The sequence below is a fragment of the Ursus arctos genome, unplaced genomic scaffold (assembly GCF_023065955.2).
Source record: "Ursus arctos isolate Adak ecotype North America unplaced genomic scaffold, UrsArc2.0 scaffold_22, whole genome shotgun sequence".
NCBI lineage: Eukaryota > Metazoa > Chordata > Mammalia > Carnivora > Ursidae > Ursus > Ursus arctos.
Genome location: NW_026622897.1, coordinates 23,562,403 through 23,585,958, shown reverse-complemented (window position 1 = coordinate 23,585,958; position 23,556 = coordinate 23,562,403). Strand labels below are relative to the sequence as shown.

The window sequence follows — 23,556 nt, the reverse complement described above, 5'->3', positions numbered from 1 at the left end:
TTTTAACATATTTAATTCTTTACAGTGTGTTTAATGTAGTATTATGAGTTTGAAATGACATAAAGTTAAGACTTCATAAATGTCAGCAGACTTTAAAAGTAGATGTAAGTCAAGGTTAGTCTTGATATTTTACTTGAGAGTTTACACGAAAGCAATTTATAAACACTGTGTAGTAGGTACATTGCCAAGTCCATTGCATAAATTCATGTTAAATTCTCCCAGTGTCTCTCTCAAGTAGGTGGTGTTAATCCAATTTTGCATATAAGAAATTGAGGTTTAAGTTAAATAGCTTGCTCAAGGTGCCATGGTAATCAGCGGGGCTGGGATTTGAACTCAGATTTGATTCCCAAGCTAGCACTTTTAACCACTTTACAAAGATAATCTCAGTGATAAGTATATCACTGTTTCTCTGACTGGAATATTTATTTAAAGGCCTAGAATAATCCTTAAGAACTCTACAGTATTTATTTTCTGTGCCTTTTAAAAATTTCATTAAAATTATTTAGAAAGCAGAAATGAGGAATAGATGACACTGAAATTTTTTCCGTTTTCTTTTTTGAGTATTATATTTCTGTGATGATAGACATCTCAAAACACTGTTACCTGATTCTCAATATATAAATTGCAGAGCATGTGTGTATATGGTTATAAAAGAAGACAGCTTTAGCAATCCTCATTGGAAGGAAATATCTTTTATACTGAACTTTCAAACATTAATGGATTTATCATTTAACATTTTCTTATTGCTCATGCAATGTTAGGTTTTGGTATGACATGGCTTTAAGAGTGACCTGTCTTATACCACTATTTCATATCAGTGTCTTCATTAACCTTATGTATGTAAAGTGTTACTTTCTCATGGTTGCTTTGTTTTCAGAGGAGAGAAGAAAGTTTTCTGGATTTCTTGGAACAATAGCTAACAAGAAGGATAAGTATAATATAGGTTTTGATATAAGATAGAGTTGTTGAAGGGGAGGTGAGGGGGGATGGGGTAACTGGATGATGGGCATTAAGGAGGGCACTTGATGGAATGAGGACTGGGTGTTATATGCAACTGATGAATCTCTGAATTCTATCTCTGAAACTAATAAAAAAAAAGACAGGGTTGAATTCAGGGCAGAAGGGATTAAAAGAGACAAAGAAGGTTTATAATGATAAAGTGTACACATTGATTGTTTATGCTTCAAATAACAGCATTAATAAACACAAAGCTGAAACTATGACTTAAGGAAAAACAAACATATTGGAGATAGTGGTGGATAAAAAAATAGGGATTTAGAAAAACCCAATTAACGTAAGGTAAATCTAATTGAAATACACTGAACTTTGTACTCTAAAAACAGAACACACCTTCTTTTCAATTTCTCTTAGAACATTACAAAAACTGATCATATATTGGGTCATTAAAATAACCCTCAAGAAATCCCCCAAAATAGAAATAATCTGATCACATTGCAGTAAAAGTAGAAGTTAATAATTAAAAACATGTAAAACACAAAAAGCTGTATCACCTATAAATTACAACTCAAAATAATTTTTGGATCAAAGAGGAAGTAAAAAAATTGTAGAAAAGGACAATGAAAACAAATATATTAGAACCAGTGGGGTCTAGCTAAAACTGCATATATAGGAGGATTATTTATCTTAAATATCCATACTAATAAACAGGAAAGAATTAGAGGAAATGAATTACCCATCTGACTCAAGGAGAGAAAAAGCCAAAATATATCCGAGGAGAGCAAAGGAAGGAATTAATAAATGCTGAGTAACGGCCCCTCAAATATGTCCTGTGAATGTGCTACTTTACATGATGTGTTAGTTTACTGTGGCTGCTGCAACAAGTTACCACAAACTCAGTAGTGTAACAGAAATTGATTCTCTCGTGGCTTTGGACGCCAGAGGTCGGAAATCAAGGTGTTGGCAGAGCCCCGCTCCGTCCGGAGGCTCTAGGGGTGGATTGGTTCCTTACCTTTTCTGGCTTCTGGTGGCTGCCATCATCCTGCGCTTACGGCTGGTTCACTCCAGTCTCCGCCTCTGTCTTCAGGTCACATTTTCCTCTTCTGTGTGTCTCATCTCTCTTTGCCTGTCTCTTAAAAGGATACTTGTGATGGCATTTAGGGACCACCTTGCTAATGCAGGGTTATTTTCTTATTTCAAGGTCCTTAATCATAGTCTACAAAGGTCCTTTTTTCAAGTAAAATAACATTCACAAATTCTAGGGACTAGGACATGGATGTCTTTGGGACCCATATCAGATTACTACATGTGGCAAAAGGGACTTAGCAGATGTGATTAAGTGAAGGATCTTAACATGGGGAGATTATGCTGGATATCTGGGTGGGCGCAAGGTTTTCTCAGGGGTTCTTATGAGAGAGAAGCAAGAGAATCAGAGTGACTAGTAGATGTGATGCTGGAAGTAGGAGGTTAGAGTGATGTGTGGAAAGGCCATAAGCCGAGGAATACAGCTGGACTCTAGAAGCTTACGTAAGAGGCAAGAAACAGATTCTCCCCCACTTCTCAAGGGACCAGCCCTGTGAACATCTTGACTTTAGGTCAGTGAGACTGGTTTTGGACTTCTGACCTCCAGAACTATCAAATTTGTGTTGTTTTGAACCACTAAGTTTGGAGTGATTTGTTACAGTACCAGTTGGAAACTAATTCAGAGATCAAAGCAGAAATTGATAAAGATAGAGTGCACTGAGTGCTAGGATGTGTTCTAAGCACTTACGTATTCATTTATGTTCTCACAATAACCTTATGAAATAGGAACTGTTATTGCTAAATGAAAACACTGAGAAGTCAGGTAACATTTTCAGTAGGTGGTGAATCTAATTAGAGAAATTGAAGAACTGTTTTATTTTAGAAACAATGAAATAACTAATCTGTTAAGTAATTTGGAAAGGATCATGGGCACATAAAGAATTTATTGTTATTATTATTTTTTTTTAGAGAGGGGGGAGGGACAGACAGGAAGAGAGAGAATCTCAAGCAGGCTCCACACCCAGCACAGAGGCTGCCATTGGCTGGATCCCACAACCCCGAGATCACTACCTGAGCCGAAATCAAGACTGAAGCTACCCAGGTGCCCCAGGCACATAAGAAATGTAAAGAACTGTAAGAATTGTTCAGCTCTGATGAAAAAAATACGGGAAACTGAATGAATTGGATAATATTTCTAGGAAGGTTATAATTACCTAGAAGACTGACTCTAGAAGAGAGAGAAAATGGAAACAGAGCAATTATAGAAGAAATAGAAAAACTTGTTAAAGAGCAACAACCTTCCTTGCCACCCTAATCCACCAGACTCGGATGATACTGGAGAGGAAATCTACCATACCAGTGCCATTTAAATAGACTGGTTCAGACTATAGAAAAAGAAGGAGCAGTTTCAAAATTTTTAAAAGATGCTAGCAAAACTTGGCAAAGATTACACAAAGGATTGATTAGTCTCATAAATGGATAACAGTGTAAGCATCCTTTATTTTTATTTTTTTATTTTTAGTTTTTTTTTTACTGTCCCCTAAAATTCCTTTAAATATTAGTAGAATCCAAAACTCATCAGAGAATAATATACCACGATCAGGATGTGATTATTTCCTCCCCTTCCTTGAAAGCAAAGATAATTCCTTTTATAAATCGCCATATAAATAAATCAAATGAAAAATCCCATTTTGAAAAGCCGTTTGTTAAAATTCAACATCCAGTCTTGATATTCTGAAGAAATAAGTGGCTGTTTGCTTTAACCTGATAAAGTCTGTGTGTGTGTGTGTGTGTGTGTGTGTGTGTGTGTGTGTCTGTTTCCAAAAGCCAGCACCATGATTACTGAGCAAACACTGGAGTCATTACCATTAACCAGAATAAAACAATGTTAATCACTGGGAAGAAGGACTTCTGACAGGAAAGTGTTGCCTAAGTTGAGTCCTAAAAGATGAGTCCTTGTTTACCAGCTAATAGGTGGAAAGGCTGTTCAAAAGAGAGGGGGTAAGTATTACAAACAAAGGCATAGCAATGTGAAAAAAAGATTGGTGAGTTCAGGGAAGTAATTTATAGATAGGACTTGAGTGGGGTTCATAAAGGCAGGCAATTTTTAAAAAGCATTTCACATTGACTTTTAGAATCAATATATAGTCTTGATGAGAGGAAATAGTATCTAATTGATTGGATTTAAGGAAAGTTACAATTGGGCTGATAAACTCTGAGATGATATTCTTTGAAAACCTTTGTTTACTTCAGTATCCATGAGCTGCAGTTCATCCGTGGGTTAGTTGAAGCCAGTGCACAAAGTGAAAGTAACACTTAGTTAAAAGTATCCCTGAAAACCCTTTAAATTTACTATAAAGAACAGAATAAAAGCATACTATTGTCACAAAATTCATCATAGCTTTTTTCCAGCAATGAAATAGATTTGCTGTTTTTTCATTTGAGTACCAGGTGACATACATTGAGTTAGATTTTTTGGAAGCTCTGTTTTATTTAGAATGCATGTCTTTAAACCATTTGAAATCCTACTCAGTGCTGAATAGGTATTGTTGTGTTTGCATGAATTAATCGAATATTAAACGATGCTACTTACTCTGTAGCTATTGTACAGAGAGAGATTGTAGTAGATATTTGTTTTCCTTTCTCAAGTTTTTGTTTTTAAAAATTTATAATTTTTTAAAAATAGGATTCTGATTTTTTTTGAGAATCCTTACCCCAGTCTTAGTTACTTAGGGATCAAGTAGGGTTTCCACCTTCCTGTTGCAAGGATAAAGCCCATGACTCAAGCCCTGACCAGACAGCACAGCACAGACTTTTGGACACAGTGATGGGTTCAGAAGTAGGAAAATAGTCTAAGATGGCCCAGTTAAACCGAATCTGTGGTGGCTACCAGAAGAGAAAATGGTGCAGGACAGTGGCCACCATGTGATTAGAGGGACTGCAGCTGGTGCATTGTGAAGTGTTGGAAGGAGGCTGGTCGATAATTGGCTGAAAAGTTGTATACTGCATGTGGATAGATGTGGCTCGTTCTTCTGGTGAGGTGTGTTTTCTATAGTCCTAAATGGCTTGGTTCTGCTGGGTACAGTCTGCATACACCTAACCCTAACCCTGGTTGACAAGCCGAGGAAGGCCCTGCTTGTTGTGGTAAATAAAGTCTTATTTAAGACATCCATGTCCTTTGCTTTTACTGTTGTCTGTGGCTGCTTTCCTTCTAAAAAGGCAGAGTTGTGACAGAGAACATATGGTTCACAAAGCTTAAAGTATTATCTGGTCCTTTACAGAGAAGTTTGCTAACCCCTGACCTAGTTCTTTTTAGCAGATGAAATCATGCATGAACAAATGGAAAATTCATGCTGTGTTCAAATTGTTCCTTAATGTATCAATCACTTTGGAATAAATTTGTATTTTTAAAACAAATGTTATAGCAAAACGCAGTATCTGAAACCTAAGATTTTATATACATATATTTATTGATTTATTTTAGAAGGTGGGTAGAGAGAGGGGCACAAGGAGAGGGAGACTGGAGAGGAGCAGACTCCCCGCTGAGTGGGGAGCCCCACACGACACGGGGCCTGATCCCAGGACCCTGAGATCATGACTTTAGCCGAAACCAGGAGTCAGATGCTTAATCGACTGAGCCACCCAGGCACCCCTGAAACCTGAGATTGTAGCCAACATCTGGACAGCTGGACAAAGTCAACAAATGAAGACACTTCCTTGAAGAGATTTGAACCTTCTGAATCTTTCCGTGCTTGAAGTGAGACCAGTCCTTAAATATTTTCAGTTACATGAGCCAAGAAATTTCTTTTGGTTAGTCCAGTTTGAGTTATATTTTCTATCACTTGCAACAGAATTCTTAAAAAAAAAAGCTTTTTTAGAATAGTTTTAGATTTACCGAAAAGTTACACATAGTACAGAGTTCCCATTGACCCCACATCCAGTTTCCCCTTTTGTTGACATCTTACATTTAACGGTACATTTGTTAGAATGTCCCTCAACTTGAGTTTGTCTGACTTTTTTCTCATGGTTAGACTGGGGTTATGGGTTTTAGGGAAGAGTACTACTGCAGTTTTTTTTTTTTTTTTAATTTCTTGAGCAGTAGGCATAGACAAGATGAGATAAACAAGAGATAGATTGTTTTGATCTTCAAGATTTTTATAATTTTTATTTAAAAAAGTCATGTAACATACACCTCCCCTCACTCCCTAACTAGAGTATATAGTCTTGTTCCCTGTCTCTTCCTGCCCTTGTTTACCACCTCAGTTTATCTTCCCTATAGTGTCCTTATGTAAGCTTTGATATTTTGGCTGTTGCAGAACACTGTATCTAATTGAAATAAATCTGTTTTTAAATGGCTTATGTAGCATTATGAAAATGTTATACTAGTAAAAAATGTCTACAACAAAAATTTTACTCAAGATAAGAGAACCTGTTACATTTTCAGGAGATTTTAGTTTAATATTTATGTTTAAATAATGCAGCGTTCACTTAATGCAGCTGAGATAGGGCACAATATTTTTGACATGTCCTGCAATGCATGATTTAGTCAGAGTTACAGTGTGCTGTGATGACATCTTGGGCTCTTGCATCAGTTACTTTTCTCCACTGTTGTTACAGCATCCGCCAATTGCCAGAAATTTCAGGATATTATTAGATACTGTCATTTGCCTTTGGCAAGTAGTTCTGACAAAGGAGAGATTGGAATTGAGCTGCTCTAGGTGGTAAACCGCATCCTTTGTGTCAGATGAAACACCTCCTGGGGCATTTTTCTGCTTTAACTGAAGCAGTGATTTTGTCCATTTCTAGTGAGATATGAATTTCATTGAGCATAGCAGCATGTTAGTGCCTGAGGGGCCGCTCTTGATTACCCTGTATCTCAATTTATGTCATTTAAATTTCAAATAGCAGAACTATCAAGTGAGTCAAAACATTTGAGGCTTAGACAAATGAAAATTCATGGATTTTTTAAGTCTATATTTTATTTGAAATGTACTATTAGGAAATATAAACCTTTATAATAACACATATATTTTGGGGGACAACTAGGTCAAATAAAAATATGATTTGAGGTCCAAATTAATCATGTCTGGTAGTCCAAATAAGATTTATTTATATGTAAAATGGGCAGTTTATTAGCCCCCAAATTAAACCTTTGTTGCCTTCTTTTTTTTTTTATGATTTTTTTTATTTGAGAGAGCAATCGAGAGAGAGTGAAAGAGCACGCGCAAAGGAGCATGAGTGGGGGGAGGGGCAGGGAGAGAGGGAGAAGCAGACTCCCCACTAAGCAGGGAGCCCAAAGCAGGCTCTGTACCAGGAGCCTGGGATCATGACTTGGCGCTGAAGGCAGACGTCTGCTCAGTTGACTGAGCCACACAGGTGCCCCCCCTTTTTTGACTTCTTGTAAGTATTGTGGATCACAGATATGTAAGAACATAAATTTATATAACATGATAGGAACTATCCTAGAGCATTTTGTACAAGCATACCTTGCTCTAATTGTCACATAGAGTGTTCACAGTGGTACTGTGTTCTGTACTGTAATAGCTATAACATACCAGTTGCGGTGGATTTATGCAAGCATTTAAATAAGAAATGTTAATGGAGAAATAAGTATAAATTAAGGTAAGTTAAGTGGTATGGTTAGTAACAGTGTAAATGTTATTGGTACAGCTTTATTGTGAATAATTTGCCCCAGTAGACCCAAGAATTTCAAAATAAAGAAGTCAGAAGGTGGTGACTTTCTTCCTTGCAGATTGCTGGAGCTCTGAGCCAGGAAAATAAAACTTGCTTCATGTGTGTATATTATATACCCCATGATTTTGCTTCCATTTCCCACAATGAGGGCCTTATTTGCTAATGAGGCAGCCAGTGAGAGGGTGTAGTTGATGGTTACATTGCTAGTACCATTCATTCAGCCTCTTAGTAATCACAGCTAATGAACAACCCTTCCATATTTGATCGATTTTAATTAATTATAAGTTACAGGGTTAAAAATGGCTGTTTATACAATTTTAATACTCTTCATTTAGGAATGCTATTTCTTTGCTTGAATTACTGATCATTTCAGAAAGTAAAAAGCATATCATTTTGGGGGTGTGTAAGTTTTGTGCTTGTTTTTTTCTTATGTAAATACCTGATCATTAAGCCACTGGGCTGTCAGATAAGTAGAATTAATTGAAGAATTTCAAATGCAGATTCCAGGATCTGGTCTCTGGAAATCCAGTGGGTCTCTGGGGGGTTGGGAGAACCTGTATTTTTTGTTTGTTTGTTTTTAGCTACTCCTGTGATTCTGATGTCCGGTCTAGTTCAGGAGCCAGCCATAGCTGGCTGTGTAATTCTTTTACATACATTATGAGGAACTGGCTTTTAGTTTATATTGAAGACGTTGAGATGAGTAGGGAAGAGCTACCTGTTCTGTTTTGTTAGATGTTTAGTATTTTTGATGGCAGCAATTTTATTCTGTACTAAGACTTGGAAGATTTGACTGGCCATAGAAGGGTATGTAGTAATTAATGATATTGGTTTTAAAACATTTTTTGTTTTTTACAATTTTCACTATAATGTGATGTATGTGTTTACATCTGGTGGGTTTACAAATCATGTACTAAAAAGGTCTGGTAAAAATAAAGTTGTACACATCACTCAAAATCTATACAGCTTTGTATCCAGAGCACTAATAAAAGAAACAACAATCCTAATAATAACAGCGTGGTTAAAAAAATAATGTCAGATTGGTAGTAAGTAGAGAAATATTACAGTAAATACAGGATTTTATCTTAAAAAAAAAAAGGTGATGGTTACTTGATGGCAAGGGGTGTCATGAAGCGTTGAAGCTGCTGAATTACAGAGACAAGGGCGAAGTATGCAAAAATGAGGAAGTAGCGTGCATAGCCCTCGCAGACTAACGTGGGACTAAGCTGAGACTAGCATCAGAATGGTGTGAACGGGCTTATGTGCAGTGCGGTGATCCCCTGCATTTTATTGCATCCACTGTATGGTCCTGAACTTCCTGTTAAATGGGATGTACCTGACTGAAAACACTAATGTGTGGGAAAAAATTGTTATATACAACCTGAAAATGATCTAATTCATGTTACAGAAATGTGTTATAGCAGAAGAGATCATATTTAGTGATCATTTTGGGGAATAGTGTAGTGATCATCTCTGGAGTCCGACTCCCAGCTCCACCCTTGTGTCCGTCCTTGGGCAAATCGCTTATCCTTTTTATGCCTACTTCTCTTCTATTTTTAAAAGTATTTTGAAAGTGTTTTTGAAAATACTGTAGGACAGCAGAAAGAATGCTTTGGACTGGGGAATAATTTGAAAACTTTTTAGTGGAGGAGACATCTTAGCTGTTCCTTCACAAATAACCTAAGAGATAAATACCATTTATAAATTATGTGACCTTGGGCAAGCCTCAGTTCCCTTATATGTAATACAGGGGACAGTGTTGTTTTCTTGATCACACCACTAGGTTTTTGTGGTTGTGGAAATTTACCATACAATTAATTGTAAGGTAGGAAAAGGAAACATGAATTTTTTTTTAGAATGATTTTATTTACTTGTCAGAGTGCTGGCGGAGTGAGTGCTCAAGCAGGGGGAGGGGCAGAGGGAGAGGGAGAAGCTGACTCCCCTCTGAGCAGGGAGCCTGATGCAGGACTTGATCCTGGAACCCTGGGTTCATGACCTGAGCTAAAGGCAGACTCTTAACTGACTGAGCCGCCTGGGCATTCTGGAAACATGAACCTCTGTAGAGTTTAGTTTACTAGCTGACTTCAGATGAGGTGGTCTTTAGAATTTTGTCTACCTTTGAAAGTAGTTGAATTTCTGACATTTTTATAACTGCTTTCAAGTTCTGTGTGTTCTCTGACATAAACATTTCTCTGGTCCTTCATTCTTTTCAGCATTAAGTACCCATTGGCCAAATTCTTCTTTAATGTTATAGACATCTACACCAAATATTCAATTAGGCAAATGTTCCTGAATTCAGAGATGATAGCCTAACAGGAATGTCAGTCAACATAAGAATTACCCCCCATATTGATTTACATCTGGGGTCTATGCAGTTGAGAATTCTGACAACTTGATGTTATTTCCAGAATGTTTTGAATACTTTTCTGATATCCCCAGATAATCTGGTTAATGTTTTATGTCATCTGTGAATTTTTAAAAAAGATTTTATTTATTTATTTGAGAAAGAGCACGAGTGAGCATGAACAGGGGAAGGGGCAGCATGAGCCGGGGGAGAAGCAGACTCCCCACTGAGCAGGGAGCCTGATGCGGAGCTTGATCCCAGGACCTTGGGATCATGACCTGAATCGAAGGTGGATGCTTAATTGACTGAGCCAGGCTCCCCTCATCTGTGAATTTATAAGGAGTTACATGTTTACTTTTTGCCCTTGTCCTTTTTACCCTCATATTTTGTCCGTTAGCTGACCAGAGACTCCCATTTCATCTAGCTCTTCCTCCCTCCCCTTGCCTGTTTAAAACTAACTTCTTTTGTGCTGCCAATTTCAATGAAATTAAGTTCTAATTAAAATAATTTTCAACTTACGGTTTGAATACTCAACAAGCTTGACACTCTCAAAGATAATTTGCTTTTAAATTGTTGTTAATCAAAATAAATCTCTAAATAGGTTAGGAGTCAGTTTTATTAATGAATGTGTGCATAGTTTTGAACTGTTTGGGGATAGGAAAAAGGATTGAAAATTTCTGTTTTAAAGCCGCACTTGAAGGAACATCCTTAGTTTTTTCCTTGGAAAACAATGCTGTGACCGTATTTTCTTGTTGCCTACTCATTTCCTGGAATGTGTTGCACCTGTTTTTATTATTAAGCTCTTTAATATTAGACTGACTGTCTAGTTATAGGAAAATTATAGTGAATTCAATTCTCAGTGCTTTTTCTTTTAAAAGTTTAGTTCCCTAAAATTTGTGTTTTAGATGTAAGATTCTCACCCTTCCCTTGGCTTAATTTCTCTTTGTCATTTGCTTTGAAATATGTCAGAATGCTTTAAAAATAGTAAACTGCTCTGCGAGTCTAAGGTGATATTTTTATTGCGCTGTTACCTGTTTTGTATTTTATATTTGAAAAATGACAGAGTGGATGGTGATCATTGGCTGGTTGTTTGATGCTGGCAGACAGTCCAGTGCATGATGAATCGTCTTTTCCATTTGTTCACTTAAGAACTCCTTGTTAGTTTGTGGATGTAGTTGATAATTCTAGAATCTTTTCCTGTTTGAACTGTTTTAACCATTCTTTGGCTTGTGATACACTGATACACTGGCCAAATAGTAACAGTGTTTTCTCGGGGTAGATGGAGAGGAGATGTCTAATTCTTGGCAAACTCTGTTACTTGGTACTAACATGTTGGGTTTCCAAGCTCACGAAGATGTTTATTGTTTATTCCTTTTATACACTGTATATGAATCAGTGTTCTCTAAGATATGCAGCCTGTTATATAGGTAAATCTTTGACCTCTTTATTCCTACTAATCATTTCCTTTCAAATATTTAAGAGCTGGTGAATTAAGTTTAGTGTACCAGGTTTTGGGGTATTTCTGTATTTCGACTTTATCCATCCATCCGATAGTTTATTCCAGGATATCATTTGTTTCTAATTCCTGCCCAAATAGGAGCCATGATAATGTTCCTGTTCTCTCTTTAAGGAAATGCCATAATTCATACAGCTTTTATGTTGCCCTTCTAAAATGATAGAGACTGACTAGTGGCAAACATATTAGGTTGAATTTTAGTATAAGTCATAGATTGTTCAGATGTCTGCAGATATTACCAAAGAACTTATTAGATCATGTAGGAGGATATAGTAATGTCATGGATGGCAGTAGAGGCTGCAATAGCCCATTTAGATTAGAAGTCAAAACAGCACTTGAAACCTCTTAATGTGCATTGCCTCACATAGCTGCCCCACTCATACCTGTTTAAGTCATTGCAAGAATACATTATCTATGGCCCTTTGGTTACTTTGGTTTTTGTATTTTCTAATATCTTACCATTTTGTTTATCTGTATTTATTTTAGAAGGCTGGTAGATGAGGCAGAAAATATAAACTAAAGCATTCCGTATAGCTTTTAAGAACTAATACCTGTTGGGGTGCCTGGTGGCTCAGTGGGTGAAGTGTCTGCCTTTAGCTCAGGGTCCTGGGAATCCAGCCCCTCACCAGGCTCCTTGCTCAGCAGGGATTCTGCTTCTCCCTCTCCCTCTGCCTCTCTTCCTGCTTGTGCGTGCATGTGCCCGCACTCCCTTTCTCTCTCTCAAATAAATATATAAAATCTTTTTAAAAAAAGAATTAATGCCTGTAAAGGAGATATGAGAGCTAGAAGAGCCTGTAGAATCAGACTGTTGGCGTATAATCAACAAAATCCTGAGTGTTAGAGAATATACAGGATTTGGTTTCTTCAACGAACATATGACAAAAATAGAGGAGGAGAGGGAACCTTGAAATCACAAGGGACTTAAGAGGCCTATTAACTATAATACCGCCATGTGTGCACTTTGTGATTCAAGCAAACCAACTGTTAAAAAAAAATTCATGACAGTTGGAAAGCCTGGTATATTGACCACATATTTAAGATATTAAGGGATTATTGACTAATTACTTTAGGTGAGATAATGGTATTTTAGTAATTTAAGAGAGTCCTTATGAGAATTTTTTTTCTTCTAAAGAAGTTTAGTATTTTTTAGTAGATCTAAAATGTAGATTCATGAACATCTTTTTTTTTTTTTATCATACCTTCTGTTTTTTAGCACTTATTTATAAATGTTTTGGTGCATAGATGTTTTATATATCTTGTTTCATCTGATCACTTCAACTGCAGTATAATTGGGCATGGTTATTCTGATCAGATGAGGAAATTGAACTTAAGAGATCTCAAGTAAATTGCCTGAGTTTACATGGGTAGTAAGTGGCACAGAGGAATTTGAGTCATCTTAACTTCATTAAATTAAAAAAAAAATCCAGCATTATTTCCTAAATGGAAACCATGGATACTCAGAAATAGTACTGTTGTTTAAAATTACTTTGTATATTTAACTTGAATACTACTCATAATAGTGAAACAGTAGCTTAATAAATTATAAATCAGTAAATAACAAGTGAGTTTCTAAACATGCTTAATTAACCACAAGGGCATAGTGATATAAATTGAAGTTTCTGAATTGACACTTAAGAAACAGCTTTATTATTTTGAAGTGCTTTTTGAGATATTATAAAATATACTTTGCATTTACTACATCTTTTGAGCATGTCACATGAAAAGCACCACAGATAATAGTATTAATGTCTGGTTCTGGTCAAATCAGAGGAAATAGGCAGATACTCAATCCCTAATTAATGTGTCATTCAAACTTAAATATAAATCTGTGTATCTTTTAAAGAGCTATCCACATTAACTTCTTTTTACTTCTCTATTATAGTTTACTCATCAAAAGATTTACATTATTATTATTTTTATAATTGATAAAATTTCCAGAACAAATTTCTATAACAATGGATAATGGGAAAAAAATGCCTGTTTCCTGAAATAAAGCTAAATGAGCAGGTAAGAACTTAATCTCCTTTCTAAGAAAATAAATTTGAAGAATTACTGATACCAGGAGTAGAAGTACACTTATTTTAAGATACATCAGAATAATATGCCTCAGATTCACATTTACAAGTATGGGTTTAGGTTTTGTTATTTGAGGACAGGATGATTGTGCTTTGAGAAAAATGCTTGTAATTTTGTAAGTAGTTGAATGTTTTCTAAAACATGAAGGAACTTGCTGTTGTTGACTCCCACTGTGACTCTTGCCACCCTTGCCAGCTGATAGCAAGGGAGCGGGTGAAATAAAATCAGTAGCAGGCTGCCAAAATTACTTGAGTCTCAAATCAACATGCACTAGAGTGAGCTATCCAGGTAAGGATACCAGTAGGTAAAAGCATTTGATTTATTGGCATTTTTTCCCAGTATTTTGTGGGAGAGACTCTAATAAACTACAGAATACCCTGTACTTTTTAAAAGATTTTATTGATTGATTGATTGTGCGAACAGGGGAAGGTATAGAGAGAATGGAAGAGAGACAATCCCAAGCAGCCTCCGTACTGATCATGGATCCTAATGTGGGCTTGATCCCACAATCCCAAGATCACAACCCAAGCCTAAATCAAGAGTTGGGCCCTTAACCATCTGAGCCACCCAGGCTTCCTACCCTGAGCTTTTCAAGCATGCAGACTTAGTACAACTGATTTTTTTGTTTTGTTTTGTTTCTTTGTTTTTTTTTTTTGCTTAGCCCTAATTTAATTTTTTCCCTAGTGATTTCTTCCTAGTCTCTCCCAGACCTTCCACTAAGTTTAGTTGAATCATTTGCTTTCTCCCTTGATTATTACTCATTAAATTTACATTTAGCATTTTTCTATGCAATATCATTAACATTAGGAGGTAGTCTGGTTACAGGAATTACCAGAAGTACTGTACATAAATTTCAGTTTTTGCCAAGACTACAGTTTTCTAAGGCCCTAAACTTACAAAAGTAATGTGAAAGGTACAGTTCTGTACCTTACTGATTGTGACATATTTAGTCAGAATTCTGGCTCAGGAAATACTTTCTTTAATTCAACATTATATTAAAGAATACTGAATCTTTATTGTCTTTATAAGGCCTTTTACTAGATCCGTTGCAGCATAATTAATTCTTAATTTTTGACACTGTGCGTTTATTTATTACTTTTTATTTTTTTATTTTTATTTTATTTTATTTTATTTTTTTTAAAGATTTTATTTATTCATTCGACAGAGATAGAGACAGCCAGCGAGAGAGGGAACACAAGCAGGGGGAGTGGGAGAGGAAGAAGCAGGCTCATAGCAGAGGAGCCTGATATGGGGCTCGATCCCATAACGCCGGGATCACGCCCTGAGCCAAAGGCAGATGCTTAACCGCTGTGCCACCCAGGCGCCCCTATTTATTACTTTTTAGCAGTGTTTTCATTTAACCATTACATGTAGATGTTGTATTTTAGTGGCCTTAAACTTATTGCTAGGAGAATTATAACTTGTTTCAGAGTTGAACTTTATTCGTTAACAATTGTATAGTTTTATTTTATCTGTAGATTGAAACACTATTGTGAGTAGTGTCTCAGACCAGTGAGGATATCGTGAGATCTCTAGATTGTGATGAAGCAAGTGTTTTTGTTTTGTTATTTATTGGTCTACTAATGGAATGCTCACGCTAAGACAACTTGCCTGTTCTGTGTGCCCATGGCTGGGGAGTTGTATGAATTGTTCTCTTCAGTCTCTGACTAATTTCATTTGGAAAAATGTGTTAATGCTGATACCATGTTCTTTTTCCCTTGTTCAAGAGCACCTTGAGCTCTTGAGTTTTGGAACAAAGTATTCTTGGGTTGGATTTTACGAACTTTTGAAGGGGAAACAATGAAACAAGGCTATGTAATATATGAATTTGACAGTAAGTAGATACAGTCTTTGCACTTACAGTGGAGGCATTAGATTTCTTTATTAATAAGGCGCACATTCCATAGATTTTGGTTCTTCTTTGAGGAGGGATTAAATTCATACTGTAGGGCAGGAATTAAATTTATATTAATTCCTATTACAGATTTATATCATGATTCTGAGACCCTGATATATAAAGAATTTCTAAGTTTCCTTAGCTATTTAGCCCACATACTTGTTTTTGCTTTTCTCCTTTGTGGTTTTTCTTGTTCTTACTCATCATTTTAGATTTGCCTTGGTCTTATGCTTACTGACTTTATTTATTTTTGAACTTATATTCCCTAAGCTTGGGACTTAACACTTTTCTGTTGTTCACTTGTATGTATTTATTCAATAAGCATTTATTTTTGACTTCTATGGTATATAAGATGGCAGAAATTAGCATTCAATGATTCAAGAGAAAAAACTATGGAATGGATCTTTTAACTTCTGAGTTAACTGTTTAAAACCAAAAAATTAAATAGCTAACACATTTTGATGTTAGAAATTTAAAATATTGTAGAAAAATTAAAGAAGAAAGTAAAAATTACTGTTTTTGTTATATGATCTCCTAAATTTTATATATATACATATATCTAAAGACTGTTTTTCTTATAATAATGAAATCTACTCTATATAGTCTTTCTATTTTTTTTTCATTTATTGATACCAAACGGACTGTAACTCTATGGTTAAAAATTGTGTTGAGGGGCGCCTGGGTGGCACAGCGGTTAAGCGTCTGCCTTCGGCTCAGGGCGTGATCCCGGCGATATGGGATCGAGCCCCACATCAGGCTCTTCTGCTATGAGCCTGCTTCTTCCTCTCCCACTCCCCCTGCTTGTGTTCCCTCTCTCACTGGCTGTCTCTATCTCTGTCGAATAAATAAATAAAATCTTTAAAAATTGTGTTGAAGTCTGATTAGATAGACTGTCATAGTATTTTTCTTCAATCAGTATTTACACGAGATTAAAGATTCTAGAATGTGTAACAATTGATGGTAGTTACTGATCCAGTGAAAACATATCCCGAGATTATATATTTGTTGAAGGCAGTATTCTATGTTATAATAAATATTACACTTGAATTTTAAAATTTGAATTTTAAAACTTGAATACCATAAAGTATGCTTTTAATCTTTGCTTGGTTGACTAGGGATACAGAACTTAAAAATAATAGATGATTTTAGTTAAATTTTGAGAGAGCTTATGCATATACTTGGGAAATTTCTGCTTAAAATCACTTATTAAGGAGATTGGAAATGTCATGCCAAACTGTCTTATGATCTAATTTTATATGTACTTTGTAATCCTTGTATTAATGTGATGAGGGGAGTATATGAGCTTTTGGTTCTAATTTTTGATTTTTCATCCACATTCATGAAAGGGATTCAAATAAGTAGAAAATTATCTCTTAGTTGAGACTCGTCTCCTTTTATTTATTAGATTACTACTCTCTTTAAAATAATGGTAAAAATTACAAGTTGATATAACTAAAGAAAGTATTTACAGATTATCTTATTTCTTAGTTTTTATATAATTACAACAATAAAACATACCATGGTGTCAGCGATGATGAGCATGATGGCTGTCATTTACGTTATCCTTACTGTGCCATGTGATAGTTTCATTACATGCATTAGTTTTCTGATCCACACATTAATCTTACAAGGTTATTATTCTTCCCCTTTTAGAGATTATCAAACTGAGACTCAGTTTAAACTACTTACCTCAAACCTCGCTACCTATAAATGATATACTTGAGGTTTGAACCAATGTCCATCTGATTTCAAAGTATTTCCATTTCTATTGAAATTTTTTCCAGTTTCATGAAACAGCTTTTTGAAATACAACATACTTTTAAAAATACATATATTGTTGTGATGGGGTGGATACATTGTTAAGATATCCATTTTTTGAAATTTTATTTAGCTTTTTTGGAAAGTTGTTCAGAGTTAGATCTCTCTTTGAATATATATTTCTAAAGAGGCAAATCTGCTCTAACATATGTTCCATTTTCTAGACAAACAGACTTTTTCTGTTGTGTTTAAAGTGACCTATAGAGGATCATGTTAAATTGTATATTTTGGTTATTTTAATAAAATAAATGTATTTACAAATAAATATGGAATGGAATCTTTTACATTTTAAAATATATTTACAAATAAATACATTTATTTTACTTAAATAAATTTTAACGAAATAATGTATGCATAATTGTTTGCCCTTTAGATATATTTGTAAACTGAAGCAGATGTCTGTGTATGATGATTCAGAACACAGAAGTATTCTGGAGTAAAAAAGAAAATTATTCTTTTGAAGTTAGTTATTGCAATGTAAGAAACCTACAGACCACCTACAATTGGTTAGAAAAACAATTAAAATTTTTTTTAAAGATTCTAGTTAGAGAGTGCACAAGTGGGGAGAGGGGCAGACGGAGAGGGAGAGAGAGGATCTCAAAAAGACTCCACTCTGAGCATGGAGCCCCACTCCGGGCTTGATCCCATGACCCTGAGAACATGAACTGAGCCGAAATCAAGAGGCGGCTGCTCAACTGACTGAGCCACCCAGGCGTCCCAGTTAGAAAAAAAATTTAAAGATATAAGTAATCTGGAATTTAGAATGAATACATAGTATAAGAATGATTAATGGTGGATGACATTTGTACTTTACATGTGGTGCTTTTTATGTTGGAAGAAAACCTTCAGTTATTGCAAATATTTTAGGAGGAATTGTGCTTAACTGTTCTTTCTAATACAATTATATATATATTATGTATTTATTAATTACACCTAGACATATGCTATTCACATTGAGAATACATAATTTTCCGAAGAGTCTGTTTGGTATATCTGTAGTTAAAGTTTTTTTTTTTTTTTTAAAGATTTTATTTATTTATTTGACAGAGAGAGAAAGTACAAGCAGGGGGAGTGGCCAGGAGGGGGAGAAGCAGGCTCTCGCTGAGCAGAGAGCCTGATGTGGGGCTTGATCTGAGGACCCTGGGATCATCACCTGAGCCAAAAATAGATGCTTAACTGACTGAGCCACCCAGGCGCCTGGTATATCTGTATTTAGAGTCATAATTGTGAAGCATTCTGTGCACGAAGCTTGCTGCCCAGTTCAGGAGATATTTATTGAACTTTTGGCTATGTTTTGAACAGAACTGATAAAAAACAATTCTAATTTATTTATTTTTTTTTTTGTTTTTATTTTTTTCCTCTTCCCAAATGGTCTTGGTTATTTTCTTGCATTTATTTTTCAAGATGTATTTTAGGATTTGTCATGTCCCCCCAAATCCTGCTGTGATTACCGTTGGAATAGCATTTTTTTCCCCCTATTTTATATATATATTTTTTAATGATTTTTTATTATATTATGTTAGTCACCATACAGTACATCCCCGGTTTCCGATGTAAGGCTCGATGATTCATTAGTTGTGTATAACACCCGGTGCACCATGCAATACGTGCCCTCCTTACTACCCATCACCGGTCTATCCCATTCCCCCACCCCCCTCCCCTCTGAAGTCCTCAGTTTCTCATAGTCCATAGTCTCTCATGTTTCATTCCCCCTTCTGATTACCCCCCCCTTTCTTTATCCCTTTCTTCCCCTACTGATCATCCTAGTTCTTATGTTCCATAGATGAGAGAAATCATATGATAGTTGTCTTTCTCTGCTTGACTTATTTCACTTAGCATTATCTCCTCCAGTGCTGTCCATGTTGTAGCAAATGTTGAGAACTCGTTCTTTCTGATAGCTGAGTAATATTCCATTGTATATATGGACCACAACTTCTTAATCCAGTCATCTGTTGAAGGGCATCTCGGCTCCTTCCACGATTTAGCTATTGTGGACATTGCTGCTATGAACATTGGGGTGCATATGGCCCTTCTCTTCACTACGTCTGTATCTTTGGGGTAAATACCCAGTAGTGCAATGGCTGGATCATAGGGTAGCTCAATTTTTAACTTTTTAAGGGACCTCCACACTGTTTTCCAGAGTGGCTGTACCAACTTGCATTCCCACCAACAATGTAGGAGGGATCCCCTTTCTCCACATCCTCTCCAACAATTGTTGTTTCTTGCCTTGTCTATTTTTGCCATTCTAACCGGCGTAAGGTGGTATCTCAGTGTGGTTTTGATTTGAATTTCCTTGATGGCTAATGATTTTGAACATTTTTTCATGTGTCTGTTAGCCATTTGTATGTCTTCAAAACAATTCTAATTTAAAGTGTGGGAAAAGGAGCACTGAAATGGGGGCTTCAGGACCTCGGTTCTCTTCCTGCTCTGCTGCTGTTTTGTTTTGTGATCACCATGTGCACCCTTTCTTTTGTAGTCAACCCACATGTGTGGGGGATGCTGTGTAGAAAGGAATGCAGGTCATCGGTATACAACAGAATTATGAGATCAGAGCGCGTCAGGCTAATGAGCTAAATGTGGATCAAATTGAAAGCCACGTATTTTCCCCATAGAAATAATATTTTACATGGTGGTTAGATTTTAGGTAGATTTTTAAAAAGAATTTTAATACAGACTTTTAAAGTGAGTAACCCTGGACAAATTATTATGTTAAGCTTCAATTTCTTTACCTGTAAGAGGAAGATTGTAATAGCTCCTATGTGTGAGAATTACGTACTAAATTATAATTAATTTTGTAAGGCCCACAATGTTTGGCAATTAAGTAAGTACTCAGTGTATGTTTGCTGTTATTATTACTACTACTGCTAGAAAAATAAGCCACTTTAAAAATCTTTTTCTTGAAAAAAAAATGCATTCTAATTTTAGATCTTAAATTGTTGTGAAAATTCCTTTTCCTCTTGCTGCAGTGGGTTTAGGAACTCCCCTATCCCTTGTCTTCCTTACCTCTTGGTCAGTAGAAGATGAAGACTCAACTAGTTCTGAACTAGCGATGATGACTCCTATGGTTTAGGTCAGAGACTTGTGCCCCACAAAAGTTTGCTGGGGAAGTGAAGCCTGATCAGGTTTTAAGCCATTCGGGGAAAAATGAGTTAAAGCAGTTGTGGTCTTAAGGAATGTGGAGTCCTCTCAAGTTTTGGTAGCCCTCATGATTGATGTGTGCCTTACATGCCCCCTGCTATTCACTACCTTGTTTCTGCCAGATTTTCATTAGCTGCTAAAGAAGGGAACAGAACACATGTTGATTTTGAAGTTAAAAACTTTTTTTGAACTGACAGAGTCAAAACTGTGAGACCTGTGGAAAGTGTTCCTTGGTGCATAGGTTAGATTGGTGGGATTGAAGGCGCTCACTGCAGCGGGGGTGTCTGGGGACGTACGGTTCGGCAGTGGCCCCAGGACTAGAAAAGGAGATGTCCTTAGTGAGCTTGTGTTGTCAGACTGTCGTCAGTATTCTCTGTAAAAGTACTACTTACAGTTCACGTTTTCATGTTTGAAAGGACTTGAGGAAGTGAGGCAATCAATGACAGTAATGAAGGAGCAAAAGAAATGATTAAAGGAAAGGTAAATTGGATTCATGAAACACATTAAAGGAGTTATATTTGTTTAGGGGGAAAAAGACCTAAATACTTAAAATAACATTTAAAAATCTGATTCTTTGCTGGGGGAATATAAAAGACTATATTAAAATTAGTTATTTTGTGAGGGTGATATGTACATGATACAGTGAAGACCTGTCTCCCCCTCGTTCGTCTTTGCTAGCTGTGTTTTTCCCTTGGAGACAGCAGCTGTCGCTGGTGCTGTCCTCTGCATATTCTGCACATGTAGTCAGTGTGTTTCTCCTTCCTCTTTTTGAAAATGTGAATAGAGCATTTCATATATACAATTGTACACCTTTACCTCTTTCTTCTTTGCCTTAATAGTGTGCCTTAGGGTTTGTGTCATTACCATGACCAATAGGGCTGCCTTGTGTTTCTCATTTACCCAACTTTTAGCAACTGTATAGCATTCCATTCTATGGCGATTCCATAATTTGATTATCCAGTTTTCTGTTAATGAGCAAGTTAGGTGGTTTTTGCTATTCTGTTTTGCTGTTATAAACTTACTGCCATGAATATTTCTGTTCATTTCTTATTTTCACCTGTGAAAATGAAATAATTTCCTAGAAAGGGAATTGCTGGGCCAAAAGATGAATATCTGACATGTCAGTGGTTGGTAACAACGTGGCTGTTTTCTGAGTAACGGTTGTGTTGTTGCCAGTGTTAGAGATGCTATACTTTTCCCTCATTTCCCAGCAGGTCATTTTATTGCTGCCACGGGCGCCTGCAGTTTAAATGATGTATAAAAATGTTGCGTGTTTTTGTTTGATGTAATTGTCAGTGTCTTTTGACCTTACTTTATTTATTTATTTATTTATTTATTTATTTATTTATTTAAAAGGCTATGGACAAGCCTGGAGGCTGTTATGTCCCATCTTGGATACCTGAGCAAGGTGTATCTGGCAGTTACTACTGCGGGGAAGGAAAGATGGGTGTAATAGTAGAAGGCATGCAGTTGGGCAGGTCCCTACAGCATGCTTGTCTTCTCTCTGAATTGTGATCCTCCTTAACTGTGAGGTCTGTATCTGTGCCTCTCATTGTGGTGGGCCCAGGAAACTTTTACATATAGTTTTCTATATGTATCCTTTCTGGTTTTCTGTTTAATTCTGAAATAGCAAAATAAGAAAATCCTGCACTTTGAAAATGTCTGTTTTTAACTTATTAACTGGAAACTTGAGTAGAGACAAATAGTTATTAAATCAATAATTAGTGAAAGATCACCTTCATTTGGGTTCCGAGTTTGATTATGTAGGTCACAGAGCCCGAGGCAGTGGGAGGGGCCTGGGTGCCACAGGTGTAGGGCAGTCAGATGCACTGAGTGTGCTCTATGTGATTTCCTGTCTTTACCCCAACTGTAATTAAAATAGCACGTAATAGACTGTGGCCCGGCATGATCACATATCACTGTGGATCAGCCACGCACCTGAGCGTGCCTAAACAGAGCTGAACACCTTGAACATTGGTGGTGTTCTTTATTCCATGCCTTGAGGTTTAAATTTTTTGAATACAAGATGGAGACTGAAAGTGAGAGTAGCACTTCGGGAGATGATAGCGTCTTTTGGTTGGATTCTGAAGTTTTAACCGACATGATTGGTAGTGAAGAGGGAGAGAGGGAAGACAACTTCAGGTAATAAATGGAATTCACAGTTCTCTCTCTCACCTTTGTTCCTCTGTCCACTCCCTCCACCCATGCACTCGTTTCCGATCCTTTCTGTTTTAATCTCTTTTAAGGTAAGATGGTCTTTTCTCTGGGGGAAGATTTGGAGTTGAAAAGAACAGGTTTCTAGTTGTACATAGCACTCTTCATTCCACAACATGCCCTGAGCTTATAAAATGCATGTTAAATGACTTGTTAGAACACCAGGAAGAGAAGGTGTTAGACAGGTTTTGTAGTAGCATTTCAGGAATTTCAAGTATAGACTCACAATGAATGAACTGCCTACCACTCCTCTCTGTATCTGATTTGTACCTAATAGATTTGATCTGAATTTATATGTAATAGGTTTTTCTTCCTCTTTTTGTTTTGAAGTGTTTGTGTGTATGTGCCCCCACGTGCATGTATGCTTTTTTGCCTTATTTATGTGTATGAAACATTTTGACTCTAAGTACAAATTAATTATTTCATGGCTTTGATCCCTGCTCTTGTCTCTGACCTTCTGTCTCATTCTTCTTCCCCTCTTGCGAATCTTTCTTGGTTTTGAATTTCTACTTATAACTTCATAATTGAAGTTTTTAGGGAATGCCTCCTGATCAAGCAGATCTAAAGTTTGGTAGCACTAGTGAAGAAAGAGGTCTTACCCAGCTTGTGGAAACAGTGCCATTGGTTTATTAATTCTGTTACAAATTTTAGAAGGCTTTTTTTTTTTTTTCAAACAGGATTAGCAGATTCATTCTTTTGGAGTTATTAAATCATCTCTTGAAGAAGTTAGTTCTACATATTATCATTGCCACCCACATGAGCAATTAAACATCTTTTATAATTTTACCTGTGAGTACTTGGGTAGGAGAACATACCATTATTTACATCAGATCTTTTCTTTATGTTTAATGTTCAAAAAGAGTCTCTCTCAAGTTAAAGAAT

At 36.2% G+C, this 23,556-nt stretch overlaps 1 protein-coding gene across 5 annotated transcripts in view; it reads left to right on the top strand.

Moving 5' to 3' along the window:
• The window catches only part of ARHGAP32 (Rho GTPase activating protein 32), a 287,685-nt gene that overhangs the window by 66,911 nt on the left and 197,218 nt on the right, over positions 1–23,556 (top strand). Inside the window, exon 1 of one of the 5 annotated variants that reach the window (XM_044386533.3) lies at positions 22,405–22,602. The exons of the other annotated variants lie outside the window; for them this stretch is intronic. Coding sequence (XP_044242468.2) covers positions 22,487–22,602 — 116 coding nt within the window. The 5' untranslated portion in view covers positions 22,405–22,486. Of the gene's footprint in view, positions 1–22,404; positions 22,603–23,556 lie in introns of those variants that run through there. 5 annotated transcript variants of the gene reach the window in all.